At 38.5% G+C, this 25931-nt stretch overlaps 1 protein-coding gene across 1 annotated transcript in view; it reads right to left on the bottom strand.

Moving 5' to 3' along the window:
• The window catches only part of dcx (doublecortin), a 34833-nt gene extending 10913 nt beyond the window's left edge, over positions 1-23920 (bottom strand). Inside the window, exons 1-4 of the mRNA XM_015382868.1 lie at positions 23770-23920; positions 17875-18292; positions 11727-12067; positions 1517-1619 (exon numbers count right to left, since the gene is read on the bottom strand). Of these exons, the coding sequence (XP_015238354.1) occupies positions 1517-1619; positions 11727-12067; positions 17875-18238 (808 nt within the window). The 5' untranslated portion in view covers positions 18239-18292; positions 23770-23920. The remainder of the gene's footprint in view (positions 1-1516; positions 1620-11726; positions 12068-17874; positions 18293-23769) is intronic.
• Positions 23921-25931: the final 2011 nt, after the last annotated feature.

Below are 25931 nucleotides of genomic sequence, written 5' to 3'. Positions count from 1 at the left end.
CTTATCATATCCAGATTAATTGAATCATATTCTGACTAAATTTTTGGGGTTAAAAACAATTCATCTGATTAATAAATTATCTAAGTGGGGAGTGGCGGCCTAGTGGTTAGGGCATAGAGCTTGGAATTCTGAGGTTCTGAGTTCGAGCTCCACTCCCACAGTCTGCTACTCTGGGTCTCTGAGCAAAGACCCTTAACCCCACACTGCTCCCTGGGCGCTCCACAATGGCAGCCCACTGCTCCCCAAGGGCATGGGTTAAAAACAGAGGTAAATTTCTCCAATGTGAGATCTATAAGGTTAAATTATTATTAAATGATCATCAGCTAATTTAGCAATCAAATAAATGTTAACTGGAGCCTACATACTCACGCTTTCCCTTAGCTGAAAAATAAAATTACTCTGAGCAGTAATTAGGAGAAAAAATACATATTCATTTTACATTAAGATATAAAACAGTTTTCGTCTGTTATGTGCCCCATCCAGAACTGCTTAACTGGCTCCACCTGATTTAAAAATCAGCTTTTTTTTGGTGCCTTTTATAATCAGATCAATAATTTAAAATATTTGCTTACTACTTTCACAAACAATGGATTGCTTTCAGGAGCTCGCTATGTCAGGTCTGGTACTTGGATAAAGATTCTGCCTGTTCAAGCCCAACCATTAAATTTCACAAGTAAATATACCATCTTTAACACAGTGGGATCAACTGGAAACAACAACTGGGCCATGAAGTGGTAAGCTATGTAATAACACAAAACTTTGCGTGTCCTAGAATGGGTTTCCATGGTTGGATCCAAGACTTGCATTACCAAATACGATGCCCTGCATCGGATGTGTTGGTGTACAGCAGAGATTCCCACATTTTTCAGCTTCTGAACAACAAAACAGTATCCATGTTGACTTATTACCCAAACCATTCGTTGATTATATAAACCTTTAATTTAATAATATTACAAAGAGTACCAACAACCAAAATAAGTTGCTTTTGTCTGTTTTTAAGTGATGCTTTTACATTTTGTTTCATTTCTGTAGTGGATCTCAAAGCCCAACAGAGGTTGACAGACGACAGCAACTTTGGGAATCAATAGTGCAAAGCAAAACTCCACCACAGTCTGTAGCTGTGGAGACATGTTTAAATTTCCCCGTGGGTGGGAGACAATTTTCTGGGATCATCTTAAGGATGTCCCTTTCCTGTTACGACGTGACCGCACCATGGGCAGGGTACCAATGTTTTTCCATCAGGACATGGATCAGCAAGTCTAGTGCTGGAAAACTTGACCGGGTTAGGGTTAACTTCCTGTCCAATATTAGTGTCATCCACGTAGATAGCAAGGTAATAGATATTGGAATGCTTTAACAGAAGAGCTAAAGCTATTACAGCTGTAAACACTGGGCCGATATCATGTTAGCGCTTATGAATTAAAAATGGGATGTAGGCCGAGGCAGACAAGTGAATACATCTTCCAACATTGTGCATTTACTCGTGAAAGACCCCTGCTGTTGCCTTCATGCTCACCATTCTCATCCAGTGAGAAGTCGTCCTGTGCATAGCGGAATTTCTCTGGTCCACAGGCGATGAAGACATCGTCATCACCAAAGAAGTCTTGAAGGCAGGTAACCTTTGAAGGCAGAACGAAAAATTGTTAAGAAAAAAGAGCAAGATTGCATCAAGCAACCAACAGTTGGTCTTCACATGTGGGTATTTTTTTTATCAAACAGATGCATCAATGATTGTTTTGGGCATTACAGAGACTTTACCACTCAGGTTTGATGTTCCTTAAACTAGGGCTGCATTATTAGGAAACATGAAAGAAATTATTTAAAAAAATGCAAAGCTCTACTGTCAACGTTTTAATTTACTTCTCCTCATCATGAGGCCAAACATCTGATCTCTTTTTATTTAAAGTTTCACATCAACAGAACACCCAGCTTTTGTTACAAACCAGTAATAATCACATATCACAACTGCAGCTGACGTGTAGCCATCTGTCCAAATTGACCACAGACACTAAAAGCACTCCTTTCAAGGTCTAACAAAAATACTCGAAATGAATACTGCATTTGAGAATTGAAGGTGTTCCTTCAGCAACTTTGACCAGTTTTCTGAAAATCTTTAATATCAGGTCGCTGTTTATCGGCTTCAACCAAACAAACTGTATTTCAGCTTTGCACTATCATGCTTTCAGCTCTAGGGGTGAGTATTGGCATATGTTTTGCGATACACCATGTGTCACGATACGATATCACGATATTGCAATATCACTATGTATTACAATATTTTACCCAGCTATCAAAATTAAATGTATAGACAAAAAAGCCAATGCATGTTTATGTAATCAGAATCTATTTGGGGTTTGAGTCAATCCACGTCTTAAACAGACTTCCTCAACAGCAAAAGATCTCCACAGCGCTATCTGTGGCGATACTGGGGTAGCCCATTTTCCCCTCATTGTTTTATTTTTTATAATTTTTTTTTAATTGATATTACAGTAGGATGTAAAAAAAAATATTATATTGGGCAACCAAAAATCCTGATATGATCCAAATGGATTTTTACCCAACACCCCAATTCAGCTCTTTAGAATTTTCTTAGAGAGAAAATGTTTGTCCTGTCTGTCTGGATGATTTGATTATCTCAAAGTGCCTTAAGTTTGACACAAATGCTTTGTTAGATTTATTTCTTCCAAATACTTTCAGCCCAAACCCAAACCAATATAAGGCTGATGAAAAAGCTGGGCAAAGATGGAAGGACAAAAATGTTTAGGCTGGAATTAAAGCGATGTGCTTCTTGTTTCTTGATTGTGTTCTGAGGATTCCTTGACTTTACATACTGCTTTTTTCAAAGTTATCCATGTTGAAAGATTATTTTATTCTTGAACCTACACCAAAGGAAAAGAATGTTCATGTGAAAGAATTCAAGTGAAAACCTGTGAGTAGAACCTCCAGTTCTCAGCACACCTCCATTGTATCTTACTCAGCTAGATAACATGCCTTCAGCCACACTTGGTTCATGTGACAAAAACACACACAGACCCAAACAAAAGGGCAGACAAAAGCGCAAACAAAACTGATAAGGCTACACCTTTTCTATAATGTTTAAATGCTTTGACTTCCTTCCCCTGGGTCCATTCAATCAGCAGCTGCTGAAACAATATGGCCTACTTAGTGGACAGATGTCTTTGGGCCACACCTTCTCCTCCACTCTCCATTATACAGCCCCGACACGCCTATTAGAGCCATTCAATCTAAAAGCTGCTTTATTCTTAGTGGAGCATCTCTGACAGACTTCCTGCTCAATATTCTATACCTGTTGAAACCTAACTTTTGAGAAAAACGCATTCACAGCAGCGCTAATGTAACTGAATCACTCTGCTGGACACTCTTCGAGGCCCCAAGCCCAGAACCCGGCTCTGTGTTTGGAGGGATGCCAGGGTAGTCGAGATGCATCGTGGTTTCCCCTTTGTGATGCGCATCCAAACTATGAGCTGCAGATAATTTGAGAACACTCCACCCCACCAGCTGCCATGTTGAATCTCAGTCCTGCTAGACAAGCTAAAAGTGTGCGGTGGCGGTGGTGACTTTCTGGCGTGGCATTTAACAGCTGTACGAAGTGGGGGGGGGACCCTTACAAAAACTCCCTGGATACAGGCCCCCTGGATCCATACGGGGATACGAATGAAGATGGTGCTTTGACTCCAGGGATCAAACCCTAATTAGTTTTTCTCCATTCCCAATTCAAAGGCAACACATTTGGGTTATCTAGTGATTTTATTATAAGGAGATAGAACCATGTTATCTAGAATAGGCTTAGTGATGTGGAGCAACAGAAACACCAGGCTGTCGGTTCTGAGCTGGAGGATAGATAGAAGTTAGTTTTAATAGCTTTAACAATAGAGCTGATTAAAAGGATCAAGATCTAATCCAAACAAGGGCTATCTTAATCTTCATTAACTAAATCTCTACTCAAACTCAGGATTGGGATTACCTCAGAGGGAGACCACAGAAGAGTTTAGTTCTTTAACAATCTGTTCAATCTTTCTGCAAATAGAATGAAAAACTAAGAGAAAGAATATGACCGAACGATTCTATAAAATTGGCTCATAAGTTAAAACCAGGACACAGGAAGTAATGTCATTCTTATCATGTATCATTTTCTAATCAGAAACCACCATGGTTTGATCATCGTTTTGTTCAGAGAGTAGGTTAACATTTAAGGGACATATTCCTGTTATACATAAGAAAAGAGCAAAAACAATTTGATTCTGATAAAATGAGGTTGCCTATATCAAGCTTTTATCCTGATATCGTTTAGATGGTCCTTTTCGAGCCTAAATAGAATTCCAGCATGATGAGCTGACATAAATAGAAGCGTTGGCAACCCTACAGAAGTATCAGAAGGTTTTGGCAATATGCAGCTACTTACTAGAGCTCAAACATTCTGTAATGCTTTGGTAAAGTTAAGAGCTCAATGTCGCCTGCACACTCTTTAATTAATCAGTCTATTTATTTATAATAGTGTTTGAGCTTACACTGAAGAGACTAAAATAGCGTGGCTGTCACTAGTATCAGCATTAATAGGGATGTTTTCTCACCCATCCATCAACTTTGCAGCAACATCTTAATTAGGGCGAGCAGATCTACAAAAGTGGGGCAACTACGATGCTTAATAAGTTTTCACCTGTTTCTTTCTTAACCCAGTGTCCAATTGCATCTTACTCCCCTAATAACAAATGAAAATTTGCAGACTTTACATAAAAGCTCTTTGAAAATCCCCGGATTTACCCAGTTATACCAATCTGCAATCTTTGTTGCATTTTATTTTCCTTTAAACATAGTTTCAACCATATTTTGTATTAAAACCTTTTATCTGTTCTGTTCTAAGAAATATTGTGCACATGTTGGTCATGACATGGGCCACTGGCACAGCTCTGCTTTCTTTGCATTTAGGAAAACTTTCTGTGGAAAAAAAATAAATAAAGAGGTTCTTTATGCAAACCAGGACATCATGCAACCCTAATCATATTACCTCTGCAGCTTTAGCTCCAACTTTAGTAAACACCAGAATTCAGCTAATTTGTACAAAGGGACAAGTTTAACAAATATTGCAGCAGAAACACTTTTCAAGCGGCGTAAGTGGCATCAATAGAGGTGGGACTTTACAATTTCAAATCAAGCATATCTGGGTTAAAATGGTCCTTCAATTCAAACCACTGATTGGCTATCAAAGTTTAGAGTCTATGAACAAATTTTCTATAAATGGGTAAAAATCAACAACACTTTATCTTATCTATGCAGAAATGTGATTTATTTAAATGCAGTTTAAAGCTTCTAAATCTGAAAGCATATACATGACATTTATTTTAATAATGTATTGGACCTGGCATCAGTGAATGCCAGAAGGATTAAGAAAACCTGCACTGAAACTTGACTGAATGCAAATGTCAAAACTGACAGATAAGAGGGGAGACGAACACCATCTATTGTTCTAATTTTGTCTAATTTAAGAAGGAACGTCTCTCAATGGGAAAATGTCAACCACATCCAGCAAGTACTGCCATCCATGGATAATATAAAAGAAATATATATATAATTCTTATAGAAAGCTTATAAAAAACAAACCAAAAAGAGATTATATAGGAAAAGCACACATTAGTGTTATCATACCCATTTGCGTTTATGTAAGGTAGGGGGTCAGGGATTAATTTTTTTTTAAACTGCCCCTGTCCAGACTCTGGGTGCCCTCCTCCACCCTCCGTCGCACCGAGGCCCATCCTTAATCTGTGCCTCACCAGCTGTCAGAACCACATGACCCGATGAAAACCACCAGCCCTCCATCAGATACAAGGGAGCCAAATAGTGGGCTTTGAATAATCCTGTAGAAATAAAATTGTTAAAAACTGATTCAATCTTAAAACATCAGTGACTGATGAAAACAACCTACAAAAAATAATGAATGCACTTTGTTTGATTTGCATTAATGGCACCAATAAGGCAGCAAACCGGCTAACTGTAGGACAATCATTTGTTTTTTTGTTTCCACCTTATTCACTCAGATCGTCATTGAGGAGACACAAAAATAATGAGCCGCCTCATATCTCATCCCTAACTTGATAAAGGCATATCAATTGATCTCTGAGTAGAAGTGCAATCATTTAGCATCTGAGTAATGGACTTCCCTCTAATGCTCCAATGAGTCAGCAAATTATAAAGTATATCTAACTGCTTTAAATGCATGATGTTTGATCTTAAACAGCACAGCAGGGTTGCACAACAACAATAAGACATGTGACAAATGCGTACTAAACAGCAAGTGGGAAAAAAAGACCACAAAATAATTAATTTTCTCTTTATAACCAAGAAAATCTGGTTTATATTCCACTCCCATGAATGAACACTCCTTAGAGCCACATTTCATTTCCCTTTTATAGCCTTTTTGGGGCATTTAAAAAAGAATCTAATGGTTTTTCATATTTCTTTTCCAAATAGTTCCAGCCCAGTCAGTTTAGATGGAGATCGAGCCTGTAGACATCCAAATACAAGTCTTGTGGCAGATCATGAATTAAATTTGGGTCTGAACTTTGACTGGACGACTCAAACGCATGAATACATTTTTAAATCCGTAGCTCTAGCTGGATGTTCAGGATTGTTGTCCGGCTGCACAGCGAACATTTGCCCCTACATAGGGTTTCCCTGTTGATGAAGAAGAGAATCCTGATCCTATCATTTCACTGTTCTCTACTACGAATCTCAGTGTGTTTCATTTAGGTCTGATCTAATCGGAGCACCTGTTTCCACATGAACTGGACATTTTTACGTTTCTTCCTACTTGCCATGTCTCCATGAAGGACAGGTTTGTGGAGTGCAGAGCAAATGCTGAGGCTCTGCAGCTTCGTTTTTTCTGGATTAAAGCTCTGACTATGAAGAACTTCTAAAAATCCAAAGTGAAGGGAAAAACAATGAATAAATGTCAGAAATGTCAAAAAGAGGGCTGACATTATTTTTCTAACCCATGGGGGGAAAAAAAAAACAAAAAAAAAAAAACAAAACACCCCCGCTGTAATATTTCCGTCGGCACAAAGACTCAACCAATAATGGAGTCTAGTATTCCATATATAATATTCCAGACATGATTTTTTAGTTTCATGGTCTCCCAGAATGTATTGGTTTAACTTCAATATTCAGAAATTGTAGCATTTTAAGAAAATTAAAGAAAGATACATGATGTGAAGCAGAACGAGTGATACATTTGATGGAAAGCACTCCCTTTGGTCTAACAAAATTAATCTGAAACAGATCTCTGAAACGTCTATGAGCTCTGACAAGCGGCACAACATCTCTGTTGGTGCATTTGGGGCACGGATGAGCCTCTTGGAGGGGGGTTATATGTGCACAGTCATGGTGCGCAGCTGGTGCCCAGTGCTTGTTATATAGCCCCCCCCCAAGCTCCAGGCCTTCCGTTTGACTGACTGATGTGGTTCAAGCCTCATCTTCCCTGCAGGTCATGCTCACTTGTTGATGTGGCATTCAAGGAGGAAATCAGAGTTTGACAGGATTGAGTGGGAGGCTTCATGGCTCCATCTATGTGGGACCACGCCCCTCTGCTACAGTCCTTTTCCACATGTTCATACGTGGGAGGGAGAGTTAGTAAGATGTGAAGGAAGTGGGATTCTGACAGATAAAGGGGGGGCAGGGCAGGTAAGACTATGTAAAGAGCCTACTCAGCGTATCACAGCCATTGTCACAAGCTGAATCCATCACTGGAGAGCTTATTGCCATGACAACCGCTTCCACAGCATGATGAGAAGCAGGCAGACTGCAAGAGCCCTGATAACAGGGGAAAGCAGGCTTTTTTTGTCTGTTAATGGGTGGATTTAAGATATTAAAAGCTGAATGAATGCGCATCTGCAGAACATTCTCCACACATATACTTAACACTGGAATGTTGTATTGTTTGGCAGACTTTGTGCCTACATGATGCTTCTCAAAAAATGTATTTAAAAAAAAGGCTCAAGTTTTAAACATGCTTTCAAAGTAAAAGAGGCAGAAATCTGTTGAAGATCTTTGTTCCCTCCTCTATTTCAAATACTTCACATGCACCAACCAGATGATAAAACAAAACAAGAAATAACACTATTTAGGAACAAATCAGATGCACACATTGGAGACCAGTGATAAGCATCCCTGCAGACACCTTCATCAATGAGGGATGAATGCAAAATGGCTACTGGCAATTTTCAATAAGTGGCCTTTAGCAGCAGGAAGAGCAAATTGTGCACTTTTTTTTTCTTTTAAAGAGAGTAATTAGTGCCAATCAGTGAAAAGGAAAAAAAAAATCCCAATTTGTTCCAGGATTGAAACCCTGAATCTAGTGGCCCCACCCTTCCCTCTATTGAGCTGATTGAGCTAAAAAGCGCCGGCATATGAGAGGAAAACGGCAATGATTGTGTGCTCGACTCTGAGAGAAAAAGAAAGGGAGGGCTGGCAGTCAGCAGAGTCCACACAACACCCGAGCAAAAAGAGGAACACCATGCATGATGAGTGGCCATTTTAGGGATGCAAGTTAGCACATCCTTGGACACTTTAAATTTTTTTTTATCGATTGCGACACCATCTTTTGAAACAAAACATATAACCATGACGGCCGTCAAACGCTGTGGAATGTATAAAAGTTACCAAACATGACATGTTTTATTTTAACCAAAGACTCGCATTGATGGTGAAGCTCTCCCACCCGCTGCAGGATGTGGGATCCGACAGACCGGTCCACACCAGCTGGGCTCTCTTTGTGCCTGGGATGTGGTCTCCTAGCAACCAAACGTGAAGAAGAAAAAAAAAAAAAAAGGAGAAGGAGGATCGGCGCATAGAGTTAGGGAGGGGCGAGCACTGCATCAATTTGAGCTTTCCACCATATCACCTTCACCACACAGCAGCTGCAGTGTGCCTCTGCAGACAAAAGGCACCCAGATAACCCGCCACAAAAATTCCCTCACATTTCTACCTGCAGCGACGACAGATCCTGAAATCAAGCCGGACATCAGCTGGGACCGATTCTGATGAATATCAATACTCTGACTTCATAATCAATATGCTTAATTCAGTGTGGCATCACACCATCAAAAATGCATGACAAAAATTTAGCATGAAATGACAGAAAGTAATTAGAATCATTAGGAAAGCCAGAGCACACCCCTGGGAGAGAACATTAACATCAAATCCCTCCCATCTATCATTTTTAAAACACCTCCCCTCCTCCTGAACACATGTTTCTGGCCTCTTTTCAAAAGGAAGAAGGAAAAAGACGGCAGCACAACGCTGAAAACATAATCTAAGCTTTATTCAAAGCTGCAGAAGATCATGTAGCCACATCAGAGGAACAGATGTCCACCTCGTCAGCTGGAGTAATTCACAGTAGTAGAAAAACAACAGATTCATCAAGTTAATTACCACACAGGGCTTTGTTTCTAAACTAAAGAATCAATGAAATAGATATTCTTTTGCTGTGATTTATTTTCCTTTAAAAACAAACTCATACTTTCACTCTTAATTTCTGTCCTCGTATTCACTATAGTTAACACTTTCTCAAATCCCAAAAAGGACTCTCTGCAGCCTTCCAGGTGCGTCCCACTGCACTGCAAAAACTGATCTAAAAATGAACATATTTACCCTTAATTTGAGCAGGTAAATAATATGATCTTATCATAAGATTTGCCAATAAAATTAGCATTTTTGCCCTTCAATTAAGATAATTAGACATATGACACCCTATGAAACACCATAATAAACTCCAACCAGTGTCCTAGTCAGCCTGTTCTGGTCTAACAGAAATATATAACGTTTTATACGTCTCTTATGTCTCACCAAGCAGTTGGAATAACAACAAGTCAAACACAGTCCTTGAGTAATGAGGTGTGAATCTGACCAGCCAAGTGGGGATTATTTCCTAAACGAAACCAAAAACGCTGTGTCTCTTTGCAAGAGGAAAGGAGCCTGCAGTCTGAGCCAAAAGGGATGCATTTTTTTAAGCTGGAAATTTACACACAAACCCAAGTTTGTATTTCTATCTATAATCAAGACTTTACATTGACTTACATTTATTTAGGTCACTGCATTTATGCGTAGCCCGGACAAATAACCATTAACAGAATATACCCAACTCTAACCTTAACCTAAAGATAATTCACATTCATTTTAACTCTAAACTAGGGCTGCATCTAAAGATTGTTTTGCAAATTGATTTATCTGTTGATTATTTTTTCGATTAATTTAACAATAAACACAAAGCCAAAGGTTCCTTAAAGAAGACTTTTTACGAAATTAAACCAGGTGAAACTAAACCTTTCTGCTTGAGGAGTTTTGGATAGAGCATATTGAGAGAAGAATGTTTTTTTAACTTAAATACAAAATGTTCAAATTGCCATTTTGGTATGACGATTTTTCCAAAGATCGAATAATCACGATTAATACAATGAATTACTTCAGCCAAACTCTAAACTGACTCTCTGCAGTAAAAAAGGGGTTATGCCACATTAGGAATGGCCTTTGTCCTAATGTCCTAAATAGGCAACATAAACAAGTACACACACACAAATTTGTTTCCCTATCTTTGCAGGGCCTTTCCATTAACTTCCATTAATTTCTATAGCCTAACAGTGAACCTTACCTTAAACTCCATTCACACCTCAGTCCTAAACATGACCCCTGACCCACAAACATCAATTCCCTTCATGAGGTCCAGCCATCAAGTCCCCCAAGGAGCAGTGGGTCCCCACAATGTGCTATTTTTCCAGAAAATGGGCTCTATAATGTATTAAGACAAGTACACACAGAAAACCAAACGTGATAGCCAGAATTTGAAACAGTTGTTTTACATCCTGACCCATCTCTTTGATATTTAGATTCATTTCAGATTTTAATTTACCAAAAATAAGGAAAACATGTTCCATTTTTTTCCACTTCAAACTTTTACTCTACTCTGTCACATAAAACACCCAAGAGTTTATGATTGATCTGAGAAAAAGCTCAAAGGGGTATGAGCACTTTTGTATGGCCCTATACCTGTAAAAGGTCTGTCTAGACTCCCTCATTATTTAAGATCAATTTGTACACATTCATAAAATAATTGGACAATATGATGAGAGAAGAGAATGCAGGGTTTGGTCCTTTGTATCCTGCTGCAGTGGGAAGAAGACAAAACATCACAGGATTCCCATTGACAGAAAATGTTACTCTACAACAAAGGCATTTGGAAGGCCTAATAATGGCCTCAACCACAAGACAGGAGAGCAAACTGCTGGAAACCGCAAGTCAGAACAAAGGTTATAGACAAGGGAATCATTGGATACTAAGGCTGTTGTCCCTCTGCATTCTCATGGATTAACCACATCACTGTTGGCTATGAGCAAAGTCTGCCCAACCTATGCGATTCTTTAATCTCTACACCTGTGTGTGTGCATGGCCAAATGCACAGGAATGAAAGGTAAACTGTCCCCAGCTCTCACCACAAATTTCCATTTGTTTACATATTGCACTACAGCATCCTTATTCCGGTCAGGGGCCGTCAGAAGTCTAAACAAATGCAGTCTGACCAACACCTCTGCAGCTTCTCATATTTGAATTCTACAGGGCAGCAGTTATTTCCAGTTACATTTTGCCCTCCAATCAACTCAGATGCAGGAAAAGTGTAAGAAAGCAAATTCCTTTCAGCCCCTACTACACGTGTGTGCTACCTGCTTGCCGTCGAGCGTGTAGATCCTCTTGACCGCTCCACTCTCCAACTTGATGGCCTCCGTAATGTCGGTGAGCACCTGCTCGAAGGAGTGTGCCGTCTTCTTGTTGAGCAGGACGCGGACGGCTTTGCGAGGCTTTACGCCGCTGCGCATCACAGTGACGAGCTTGGGTCGGATAAAGTCTTTGCCCTCTCTGGACTCGCCGGCAGCCTTGGCAGCCAAAGATTGCATGTTCTTCTGGCTCGCAGAGGCCTTCACGTTCACAGACCAGTTGGGATTGACGTTCTTTGTGTAATCGACTTTCTTGTAGAAGTTCTCTGATGCACAAACATAGCTTTCCCCTGAGGAGAAGAAAGAGAAGAAGTGGGTTAGTGTGTTGAGCTATTTGACACCTGAGAGTCTCAGAGCGCCAAATCACCATCTGACCCTGTATGAGCGATATGGATCAGCTAGATAGATTACATCTATTCATTCTCATTCAATATAATAAACTGAATTTCCTATCCTGTCATTCTTTCATTAACTGATGATTGCATATATTCACCAATTCATTAGCACATTTAGCAACCATGACTTGACTGCTGATTGAAGCTTGGATCGAGAAATTTCTACTTAAATCTACTGTACTTTATATTGTTACTTTTTAGGTTAAAATGATTGCCAGAAAAGATCATGGCTGTATGACATCAACTGTTTGCATGGAGTATTGCCTGCTTGCTTTGATTAGGTAATTCATGTTTTATTTAGTTTGAATTGAGACCCCCCCCCAAAAAAAAAAAAAATCTGCAGCACATATCAGGGATCAGTTACCAGGCGTGTCAAAGTAGTTCCAGAAAGGGCCGTGTGGCTGCTGGTTTTCTTTCCACCCAAGCAATAGCACACCAGACTCGATTCATCCCATCAAGTCATCAGGTTAAGACTAGACTCACCTCGATGAGAAGAATGGAGTGTGGTGTGCTACTGCTTGGGTGGAAAGAAAACCAGGAGCCACACGGCCCTTTCTGGAACTAGTTTGACACCTGTGAGTTAAACAGTGGGGGTGAGTATTGGCATGGTGTTGCGATACAATGTGTTACAATACGATATTATAACGATTTTGCATATCGTGATGCATACTGCAGATTCCAGCAATCAAAATTGGTATCCATGTTTTTTGGAGTTTGAGTCAGTCCACGTCTTCCACTGTGACTGCCTCAACTACAAATATGTAGCTGCACCGCACAGCAAATGGGCTCCACAGCTCTATCTGCCAGAGTGGCGGTCTAGAGACAGCCCATTTTCCCTCATAGGGTTAAAATATTTTGTTTTTTAAATCGATATTAGGAATTAAAAGATCGGTATTATATTGGGCAGTCGAAAATCATAATATATCAACAAATGGATTTTTTCCCATAATTGGTATCGGCCTTTAAAAAAACTATTGGTTGATCTCTATAATGGTGAATCTCTATCCTTTCAGAAACATCAATGGTTAATGGAAATAAGATGTTTCATGTGTTTTGGAGAGGGAAGATCTGGAGAAGGAAACAGATTTTGAATAATCTTCCACATTGTCTTTATTTGTTAACAGCCTCCAATGCCCAACCCCTGCGGTAAAATGAGGGAAGCATTTTTTAAAAACACCCAGAATGTTCTAGATTAACTTTTCCACAAAATGTTTTATACATTCAATTAGGGAGAGAAAAAGAAACTTTTAGTTAGTGACCTATTGTCTTACCTTTGAGGTCTAAATATAACAAAACGGAAACGGAAAATATGCCCCTCATCCCCGTTATCTTCATATGTCAGGTAAAACAACTCTTCTGAGATGAACGACGACTACCAAGGAAATAAAAAATAAAGGCTCAAAATATCAGTAACTTAGTCCAACAGGGATCTGTTTGACAAATCAAAACAATAAATCTCATCGCTGGAGAGCTCCAGCAAATAGGATAAAGTCCCTCTAACAACCGTTAGAGCTTCCCTACATCTCAGTTAACCATTCAGGAGGCCTGCCAAAATAAAAGCCTGTCATGAACTCATTGAAACACTAGGTTATAAATAAAAAAAAGGGTTGAACAAAATGAATAATAATCTTTAGTTCTTTTACCCAGAAGATCATCTGAAAAACCTTAAACAAATTTTGTTTAATCATTTCTAAGTTTAAGAGGGTTTTTTTCTTTCTAGTAGGAAATTGATCTAAGTTCTCTCTCTGGGGTTTTTATCCTCGCGTTAAATAACATTTCTATGTTTTTTTTTTTTTCTTTTTACACACATCCTTCCCACAGGAACCGTAAAGCTTCTGCATATTCTTAAATGAAATATTTCTTTATAGATACACGATTTATTCCCAAAGTGGTTTAACTTCTGGTTTCCTTTACGAGTTGAAATAATATAATCTAGTAGAGCAAAAAGAAAAGGTTTCATTTCATACAATTTGATTATTCAAATAAATTGGAATGAATGGAAAAATCACCTCCATCTTTATCTCTAATTTCCTATTCTTTCAATGGTTTGGAAGCATGTTGCTCTGAACCACACATTTTTTTTTCCTTAAACGAAGAGAATCCACCCAAATCTAAACAAATGTGCAGCACCTGGTACCTCAACGGCTTGAAATATCTCAATTTTCAGTGCGCGTATTGGGTTTCCCAAATTCAGACTAACAAAACATTTTCCTGCTTCCTGCTTGGATCTCGTTTATAGAGCTCCTGCAAGTTGAGTCACATTCCATTAAGACACATTTCTAAATTGATTTTGAAGTTTGACGTTTGGAAAAACTTGATTTTAGATTTTATTTAAAACTCAAGGCCCCGGCAAACATGACACCATTGCTGGCCTAAAGGTAACAATGGTGACCCTTTCCCCTGCTTCTAACAGGTCAAGATGGAAATAAAATGCTGCATTTTTTTTTTTTTTGCTGACAGTTCCCCAACTAGATGTTTTCACTAACTAACTACTTTAAATGTGGACAAATTCTGAAACATATGACCTGATATTATAATACATTAGGTACCATTAAACATATGTTAATATTTCAGATAACTATCAGACACCACAGTGAAAGTCCACCTGGCTCGCTTGACCATGCAATCAAATAGGGAAGCTTCTATCAGCTTACTAGTGTTACACCATATTCTGTGCCTCATGGATCCCAATATATGAGGGAGTGCAGAGTATAGTTCCTGCTGTCTGTTTAACGTAGAGCGAATCACAGCGCTGTATGTGATATAGAAAAAATACAACAATAGCAACAGCATCCAGGACATAGTATAAGGAGCTGCTCTGCCACTGAAGGGGGAAAGATCAACAGATTCTGACGAGATAACTAGGAGAAAAAAAGCTTTGTCTCAATCAAAGTACCTCCAATTGTAGCTCCTATCCCCTGTTCCAAGCTCCTGTCCCTTAACCTTCTGTAAGATCAACAGTTAGACCACCTTTGTTGGTAGAATAGGAACTATGGACCACTTTGCTGAATCTGAACAGCCTTTAGCCTTATGACTGTCGTTATGGAATGGACAAATACATGAATGAAGCTGTTCAGTATAGGACTACAGCCTTCATGAAAACTACAACAACAAAAAAACAGTCTCAAAAGTGTAGTAAATAGCTAAAAATCTACTCTATAAAACTCAAACTCATCTAATTTAGCAGAAATAGCTATGCAACAGAAACATGTAACAATTAGACTGCTACTGCATAAAAAACTGAGATTAGGCAACTGCTGGGATGGTTAACGGTGTAAATAAGAGGGCCTCAAATTGCAAGAGGCATAGAGAAATGTAAAGTCATGTCTGCAGCTCACTAAGGCTGTGTAAGAGAGAGCAGGACTTTCTGCAGATAACAGAAAGGTTAAATGTATAGCAGCACAGTCGCTCTTTTTTTCCTTCGTCCATCATGCAAAATATTGTATTTGGAATCAGGGAGGTAGAGCTCAATAAGCTCAGGTTACAGGTTTAGCAATGCTACAATCACATTAATTACTAATATATGTATATATAGGTGGTTTTTCTCACCTCTTAACATTACCTCCTCTCCTGTTGCTATCTTGGTAACTAGGGGTGAGCATTTGTCATTTATTTTATTGTTATCGTAATAAATTATATCCACCATTGTTTCTAGATAGAAGAGCATCATAAAATATAATAAAAATATGCATCTTCACATGCAGTAACTGTGAGCAGTGTAGTGATAAAAAAAAATCACGGTTCTTCATGTAACTGGTGTCACAACGACTGTTTTTAGTTGTTATAGTTTTCTAGAGTAGCATTTGTGACAAGCATACCATTAATTTAAAAAAAATCTGCAAAAAGTTATGTTTTTTTTTATCCTCAGTTCAAATGTTATAACAGTTCTTCACCCCTAACGGTATCTTTAAACAAAAAAAAGGCAGTAGAGGCGCAATGGCAAAGAGAAAAAAAGAAAACCAGACGGAAATAATTAGGATAAATGTGGAGAAACTCAAGCTAAGACAAAGGGCACAAAACTAGATTACACTCTGCAGAGGAGGCTGAGTAATTAATTATATCCTGCAAAGAGGAAACACAATGAAATGTCCCCTCCAACCACATGCAGCTCAAACAACGGAGACAATCACCTTATGTTGAGCAAGCTAAAACTCTGCGGCAAATTCCGCACTATTAGTCACATAAAGTAAAATACAGCATTGGAAGAAGAAAGAATATCATCGTCTCTTCCCTAAAATTCTACAGAAACTTGATTTCTAGAGGTTAAAAAAAAGGAGGATGGTCAATGTTCTGACCAAGAGTAGTGTAATGAGGTGACTAGTTTAGGATAGAGACCCCTAAGAGCCTCACCGCACACAAAAAGTATTCACTGTATCAATTTAGGGCAAGAATGAAAGCAGCATTAACAGGAATTTTAAAATAAGAGGAAATGGAGATAAATTATTGTCTGTTACTGTTAAATTTTTTGTACTCATCTAAGACCCAGAGTGCAGTTAGAAGTTTCATTCACAAGTCTCCAACATCTTTACATTTCCACTGATGTCAGAGACCACAAGAATGTAAGCCTTAACATTTAAAGGTATTTAGCATTTCAAACAACTTGCAGTTTAGACCAGATGGAAAAGACCTCCTAAGTCATTATGACTGAGTGTTGTGTTTTACTGAAAAGGGAGACTTACTTTTGATTGTTGGAGGCATTTAAATTGATCTCAGTTTGTTTTTCCTAAATAGAAAACCAAAAATAATACATAGTTCAGCTTTGGTGTCTGTCCATATTTGGGAACCATGCTGTTTACATAGGCTTAGATGGATCCAATTTGTTCTTCTTGCAAACTCAGGTTTTATGTATCAGAGCTTGATGTGCCACAATAACATAATAATAGGTTGGATTTCTGAAGTGAAAACAGGTGTCTTCAGCAGTGTCACACATCTAGAGGCCAACATTGTAACCCCCCCAGTTCTTATGGATTTTTTTGTCGTGGCAAAAGATTCTTCCACGTGAGCGTTGGATCTTTGTAGCCCCTCCAGTGTAAGTCCTGACTATTCTATGCCCTTCGCTGTTTGATTAGAAGAGTTATGTTGAGCCAAATCAGTGACAGCTTGGATTGATATACAGTGTGAGTTAGAGCATTGAAAGATAAAAAACTGAACATTTAAACATGGAAAATGGACATGCTTCCAAGCAATTAAAATCCTATATTGCCTCTAAAAAAAATTATAGAAGTAAAAAAGGAGCCTTCAGTTCGGCCCCTCCCCCCAAAATGAAGACAGTTTCAGCTTGTGGTCGCATTGTAGCCGCAGGAACTCTGCAGTGACACTGAAATCATCTCTCATTGAAAAAAGGCTGCAGCTAAAAATGTCAGTATAATCATAAACTTTTTACTGTTTTAAAGGGAATTTTGAAATTTCAGTGTCTGAATTTTCAATGTTTGCATTTTGAGTGTTTGAAGGTTCAATGTTTAGGTTTTTCATTGCCATATCTCACATTCTTTGTCAATCCAAGCTGTCACTGATTTAGCTCCATAGAGTTAGGAGACAAAGTTATAACAGATATAGTTAAAATTCCTAATCACATGTAATAAGATGTTCCAACATATAACATGGCTGCATTCTTCAGTTATAGAATATATTTTCCAAATTTTACAACCAAAACATTTAAATACCACAAATGTCTTCTGGGTTTTGGCAAGGATCCTTCTTACCTTCCTCCAGCTCGTCCAAAGATGTGATTTTTCGTGATCCGTCAATGGTGAAGATAAAGCGGACTCCCTGGGGCAAATTGATGTGGTCAGAGAGGGAGCGTGTGAGGTCGGCCAGGAGGGAATCGAAGGTGCGAAACCTGTCGTTGGCCACGGCGTACACAATGCCCTTGAAGTATCGGTCCCCATTACGGTAGAAGCGCACCTTTTTGGCCTTCTTCTCATTGGTGAGTGCCTGCAAGGTGCGCGTACGGTAAAAACTGCAGTGGGCGCTGTGCGTGGGGCTGGGCAGTCCGTTCATCCGTCCGCTCCGTGGGTTACGGGACGTCTTGTCCCTCTCGTCAAAATGCCCAAAGTCCAGCTCCATGGTGGCTGTGGTGGTTGTGAAGGATGTGATGTTAGTGGATCAGTTCTGGAGACCCTGAAAAGATAACCGACAAAGCACAGTTATTAAAACCCTTTGGAAGAGATCTTCAGTTGATTGCCTTAAATAAATCTGCTCAAATACTAAGGGGTTCCTACTGACAGCAAAAAAAGGACTGGTTTTGCTTATTAATTGTCAAGTAAGAGCAAATTGGTTTCTTATAAAAAGCAGGGAATTACAGTCCTCCTGTAATTCAGCCCATAACCACTTCAAAGATCATGTGTTCAAAATGTTTACTGTTCATGTAAATAACCTTTAATGGATCTTAAGGCTTCATCTTACTGAAAATTAACCTGAAAAGAATCAATTATACATGTCAGCGAATGGTCAACAGTTACCTAGTGTTGCTTTAAAAGAATATAGAAAAAAAATTTAAATGTGTATGTCAAACCTTGAGATATGATATGGGCTTACAATTGGGATTGTTTTAGTTTAGACCAAGCACCTTTCTGCAAACTGCAAGGCCTTGTAGTTTGGGAGTCTTGGAGCTGAAACTGCCCAGTCCTCTTTTGTCCCCCTATCAACTGAGAACATTTAAACATTTTATGAGTCAGCAAATGTAGAGTAGGACAATGACCAAAGACTGCTTTAAAGATTAATAGTGGAAGAAAACGTGGAGTATGTGGATCAGGATGGTCCTTTTTTTTTGTTTATTTCTTTTTTTTTACTTTAGCTACACCCGCATCTTTACAAATTTATTGCTGTCAGTATAAAAAAAGAACATAGGACATATGAATGACTTATTCAAATAAATCTCTCAGACACAAAGATCCTGTGATAGGGATTATTAAAAGAAATCTAAAATTATCAGCGGAGGATTTTACATATATAGTGCCAAAGCAGGAAAATACACATTTTAATAAATTCCCTTATGTCGAGCATGATAAGTCGCTCTCCACTGATTCATTTGCATAAATACCTACTGCTATATTTGGTAAATTATTACAGTAGGAACTTCAGTTACATAGTAAATGAAGGTTTATGTGAACAAAGTGAAGTGATCCTTAAAGTTTACTGTACATCAGGTTAAGATTTGGCTGGAATGGTAGGAAGTCCGATTTGTTCCATTATTGTTGTAAAGGGAAATGTTTGTAGACCTTTTTTTTTTTTAAATCAAATTTTCTTTTTCTAATATTTTTTGAAAATAATGGAACTCATAATTTACTCATGAGTTACTCTCAACACCTTATTTGAGATGTTTTTAAGGTTTGATTGCTGGAATGCATTCTTCTTTTATTCAATTTATTTCCATTTACAATACATTTGCTTTTTTTGCAACAAGAATGGAATAAATTCATTCCATAGACCGAGACTCTGAGTAAAACAATTTCACAGATCTCAGATAGAAATTAAAGAGAAAAAAAAGGTATGGTGAATGTATGTATCGTATGGTGCATAACTAATTTTTTGCAATCATGTTCATCATGTTTACACTGATGTTCTTTCATTTCATTTATTGTCAAATTTGATTTTAATAGCATTTACTCTACGACTGGGATGAATCAATGAATCGTAATTAATCGATTATTGAAATAATCGTCAACTAATTCAGTAATCAATTCATTGTTAACCGAAATATAGATATTGTAAAATATGCCTTTAGCTGGTAGAGCAACACAATAATTATAATAATCATATTAAAGTTGAAAAAAAGATATGTAACATTTTACATTTAAGATTTAAAAAAAAAAATTTTTTCGTCTGTCAATATGCTCTATCCAGAACTTCTCAAGTGAAAAGTTTTAGTTTCACCTGGTTTGATTTAAAAAAAATCTTCTTAAAGAACCTTTGGCTGTCAGATTATTAATGGAAAAATGATCAATATGCAAAATAATCGTTAGTTGCAGCCCTACTCTACAGTACGTACCAAAACTCCAGTCACTCCAGCATTTTACCTGGTTTCAGATTAGAAGAGACAGAGGTAGTGTTTCTCTAATAACTAATGTGGGCATAAATCACTTTTGACAATACAACAATGTATATCAGTCATTTGATCAGAGTGGTCATTCTGCACTCAACACAAGGCTTGCCTTAGCGAATCCGTCAATTAAAATTGTTAAAACAACATCCTATTCTTCATCAATGTGGTCAAATTTTTTGATAGAGTGCAGTTTTACAAGGTAGGCCTTTTGCAGTATTTCCATTTGGTTTAAAGTGAATTACCCAAGGACAGCAAACTGTTTTTCAAATTTGAGTTTTCTGCAATTTTAATGTTCTAATGAAGCTTATCTGACGCAACACTTTAAAATCCACATTAGAAAGAGCTGATCGGAAAAAAAAATAGTGTATGGTTCACATTAAATTCTGCAGGACCTACTGAACACAAATCAGGTATGGACAGCAATAAAGGGCACCAATCCTATTTGAGCTGCTTAAATCTACCAAAAACCACAAGTAATACTAACTCAACAGAGATAAAACTCCATCAGTTCCTTTTTAAAATGTTTTTTTTTTCCTACCTTTATGCATTAAATGGTAAATTTAGGAGAAGCATTTAAAAATGATCTTTCTTTATGTTTCTCCAAACTGTTTGAGAAACAGAGGTTGGAAATATGGATAGATTTGTGTCTAAGTTCTGACTTACAGTAGCACACACACACACAGCTGGAGCCTCAAAGTGGTATCAAATATTTAAGAGAACAAACTCTGGCATTAAAAGATTTCTCTTTGCAGCATTAAGCTACAGGATCACAGTCACATAAACCTGAAACCAACTCTCCTAAGTACATTTACCACTGATGTTCCTGTTCAACCAGTAAAACATGCAACCCCTCCACCCCAGGTTCACACACAGGACAATCCAGAGGAGACTTTCAAAAGCAAAGTGGTTCAACTCCTACCTGATTCCTGCAAGAAAGTCCAATAGAGTCAAAACAACTTCTGTTTAAAGGACCAAACCTGACAAACGGTACACACCCACTCAACCCCCCCCAATAAAGGGGGAAGCTAGCCGTGCAGAAATGAACGATCTGCTCCAGTGATTTCTGCTCATTTGAAACAAACTTCTAGCAGGAGTACAATTTTGAAAAGCATTCATTTGCATCAGCTGTCTCTCAAAGGGCATCATGACCCAACAGAACCTGACAATAAGCAACAGGCTTTTATTAACCTTACCCATTTGAAAAACACTTATCCTTCACTTCATTAAGTCACAGCACTAAACAATCTGTTTCGTACGTCAGTAGATCTGCTTTTTAGAGAAAGAGAAAAACAAAAAATGTACCTTAATGTTTTTACATTTTCTTTCAGGATCTAGTTTTATAGGGAAAGTAAGACCAACATGGTTTCCCATGATCACTATTTTAAAAAATTGCAATCACTAAATGTGAAAGTATTCTACTCTCCAAAAATCATCAAATATTCACACTTTGTTTAAGATGCTATGTTCCATTTACAGCTTTTCAGACAATATGATCAATTGCAAACATACCTGCACTAATCAGCCAACCACAGCTGTAATATTAAAAATTTCATGCCACATTTTTAAAGACAACTAATATTAACTGTCAACTTATCATTAAGGCTTTTCTAAGTCATTTTATCCTGCTGTGGAGATCTCTGAAAAATAAAGCCATACATGCAATCCAAGATGGCAAAATGCTGCTGCTTAGGGCAGCCAGGCCAGCAGAGGGAGCATGTCACTTCTTAGAATATGTCAGTTCAACGGAAAAGCCTATTAAAATATCTCTCGTCCTCCTACTTTTAAATCTGCTTACAATGGTTTTTATATGAGATGTCCCCGATGTAAGAACCATACGAAAATATGCCTATATATCCCAGTCAATAAGCAGAATATACATCACAGTATTTAACACTATTCTAATTTGAAGAAGGCATTCCTCCATTTTTTCACAGGATGTGATCTACACTCAATTGTCTATACCCCAAATGATCACAACAAGTGCTGATTCTATATATAGATATACTGGTTTTAATTATCCATTACAAGTTAACAATCTTGCATCAAATTTGAGTTTAACGGCAAAACTTGTCAAAGTGTACTGGGTTGGATAGTACTACAAAAAGGAATAATATTACTGCAGTTACTAAAAAATACTTGAATGGTTATATAAATCTAAAAAGATTAATTAGTGAAGAGGTTTGATTTAAACTGTTGCATGTTGGAAAGTCGGTTAATTATTAATGGGGAGCTATTATCCAATTTTTTTATGCATACCTTAAAAAAAACACACAAAAAAACACATAGAGTCAAGATATTTCCAGATATTTTTAACAAAATTCATAGTTATGCCAAAGCCTCGGCTCATTGCTTCAGAGTTAATATAAAAACATCAGTAGGGATTTCATCTGCAGCCTGATTGTATTATTATCAGTGTCCATCCTCCCCTATACTCAGAACAACAGCAGACGGAATGTTAGAGAGGAAATAAAAAAGTATTTACAGATACAGTATTTACCAATGAAATCTTAAAAGTTAAATCAACCCCCCCCCCTGAATCAGTTTCTGCCTCGGTCCCAAAACAATCTTTTGCCAGCTCTGACTCTGATCAACCTCTGTTTAACACCCCAGTCTACAGCACCCCTTGGTTGTTCAGATTAACTAAAGCAGTCACCACCCACCCACCCATGTGGCAGCCCCCTCCCAGTCATGTTAACCTCATGGCTAGGTTGCTGACTGGCATGTTTTATGACAGGAGGACCACTGTGACAGGGGTGGGACGTCTGTGGAAGGGGATCCTCCTCTGCTGACAAAGGCCAGGTTTCGGGGCCATCTGGTGCTCTTAATAGGCAGAGCCAACAGTGACCCTTCCCCAGCAGAGACTCAACCAGGACAGTCCATTGTCTGAAGCAGGGAGCCTGGCTTCAGGGTGACATCACCATCACTGCTGCTGTTCCTGCTGCAGCCGGCTCAGGTTCATCCGGTGCATCCATCTCAGAGGAAAGAAAAATCTGTTTTTATACATGATTTTCTCTAAAATCTTTTTTTTTTTCTGAGTGGGTGCTTTAATATTAACTATAGCTTATTTTTTCCCCAAAATGAAAACCAGACTTCCCATCAAGCAGCACTGCAGTAACACTGCAGGGTGTCGTTGATATTTTTGGCTGCTTCTGTGTTCCTGTCTGAACCACCCACACAACACCCACTGACCACACACACCTTTACCCAGACAATCTAATGGTTTTTCCCCCAAAAAAGAAGAAAAAGAAGAAACAACTCCACCATTATTATACTGTAGAAATATTTTTTCAAAGCACAAGGTGGACATAAAAGCAAACTTTCTAGTGTCATTTCTGATGAATGAATGGGATAGAGCTGCAGCTTTGCAGAAACAGCATGGGTTTCCTATTAGGCTGGATAAAGGGGAGGTTCACACCTGCACCAGAGCAAAAGATAAAGTCCAAAAACATCCCATTGCAATGACAAACCCAACTGATTAAAGTCTATTTAACATCTGTCTCATGCAGTAAATCAGAGCAGCTTAATCCCCAGCAGCTGGAGGAGGAGGACTCACCTGCGCTGCAGCCGGAGTGAAGAAGGGAGGAAGGGTGTGAGAGTGAGAGAGGGAGGGGAGCTGGATGTGAGTCTATGCAGCAGGATAGCGGCACGCCGTCTCTCCTCCTGCCTTTGTCTGCTTCAGTCTGAGAGCCGAGCCTCCCCGGAACAGCCACTGGGTCCTAAAGAGCTGCGGACCCGCCCACTGTGGAAAGGAAGGTGAGCGTGGGCTGGAGTGGGTGGGATCAGGGTCATTCAAGGTATGTTCAGTTAGACCAGAACAAACCTTGCAATGAATTTGTGGTTATTTAAAGTTTTGACTGAGAGATGAAAGATATGATACAGATAAGTCTGAGCCCCCATTAGGATTTTATTCTTCATTACTATTTTAATTATCTTTGATCAGGAAAAGAAACTTTTCAAATTCCTTTTTTTTCTTTAGATATTTGTGTACAGACAGGTTTAAAAACATTTTTAATTTGTTTCTTATGTGACAGGATATTTTAACAGACAATAAAGAAATATGAAAATCATTTATCTGTTTTTATTTAGTAATTGATGTGACTTCTCTGGAATCAATGGAACCTTTTTTCAACATTTAATGGTGAGAGAAACCAGGGGCGGAGCTAGATGGGGGGCCAGGGGTGGCCATGGTGATTTTTTGGGGCGATTTCCCATTCGTGTGAGAATTTTTAGATCATGCCGACTTTCAATCTGATCGTGCGTCGTAAGTCGTGTAGTGTACAGGGGGTAACGATGGGCGATCATTATCTTACGACCACCTCCTGTTTAGGATTCAAACATGTTTGATTTTCTCCCGACTGAATGCAATGAGTGAAATTGAGTTCTTTCTGTAAAATTGACAGACCGTAGTAGCCATGTTTGCTCAGTCATGTCTTTGTCCAAATACGTCGTCGCCTTTTCTTTTTAGGGCTTTTGGCAGAAAATTGCACAAATTTCCAAGGCAGCGCGGTTCACTATAGTGAGTTTAACATTCCCCTTCTATTTGTTTGGCTTCAGGATAAAGAGCTACAAAGCAGCTCCGTCTCACTGCGGAGCTAAGTCCCAAGTGCTTTTTAGTCGTACAGTGTGAGCATTTAGTTCGCATCAGAGCATCGTGCTGCACATACATTGTGAGCTGTGAACTCACACTGTAGGACTAAACCTTGCAGTTTAGCCCTACAGTGTGAGCTGCAGCTGCATGCAACGATTGAAAAAATAGTGTACGCCTGGCTTTAGCTAATCATTGGCCACCCCTATCTTTTTTTCTCTCAAGTAGAATATTCAAAACTATTTAATTTCATATACATTAAAAATAACTTCACAACAGAAACACTGTGGTTAATTATGCACATCAATATACCAACATTAGAGATGATTAGTTCAGAATTCATGCTCTTTCAGAACTAGATTTTGTGTTATATGCCGTAAAGAGAAAATGTGACTCTGCATTTCATCTAAGAGTCTTTAGTGAAATCATAGATACTGTAAATAACTATTTTAATAAAACCCTATTAAATTATCAATTTATGTCGATATTAGTACTGGTATATATCTATTTAATGCAGAATGATATTGATAAAAGTAGGAAAGTAATGACGATAGAAAAGATGTTCGCTCCAGAACTCAAACCCGAAAGAATTTTATCCAATTTTATCCAATCCTTCTTTTATCTAGACGGATGTTTAAATATATGCATCTATTTGTTATGAAAGGCTGCAGGAAACTATAGTTTGTCTTGATTTAGAAATATGGGCGTTGTCCTTGTTCCTGTTGGAACAGTGAAGATTGACCCTGAGGTTCTGGAGCCTATCCACTTTCGGCCATGCCATTAGTGTACATTGGTTATTGCCTGGTCACCCTTATAAAAATTTATGGCTACGCCTCTGAAAGAAACTGAGTCTTCAATACTCCTCAAGACATATTTAAAGGAATAGTACACCCAAAACATGATTAGCCTTCATTTTCTACTCACCCCCATGCTGAACAACACTCTGGAGTGACGAAAGTGCGCATTCAGCGTCTGCTCTGCCGATAATGCAAGCGTAGAAGAAGAAATGTGCTGTTTTCCTGTGCAAAGAAAGAAACAACGAAAGAAAAGTGTCTGAGGACTTCAGTGTTGAGGAAGAGCATGAGTTCTTTGCCGAGCTGAATGCGCACTTTCATCTGGTTTGGTCTGCC

This window comes from Cyprinodon variegatus, unplaced genomic scaffold (genome assembly GCF_000732505.1).
Source record: "Cyprinodon variegatus isolate N-32 unplaced genomic scaffold, C_variegatus-1.0 Scaffold268, whole genome shotgun sequence".
Classification (NCBI taxonomy): domain Eukaryota; kingdom Metazoa; phylum Chordata; class Actinopteri; order Cyprinodontiformes; family Cyprinodontidae; genus Cyprinodon; species Cyprinodon variegatus.
This window is presented reverse-complemented; position numbering and strand designations above follow the sequence as displayed.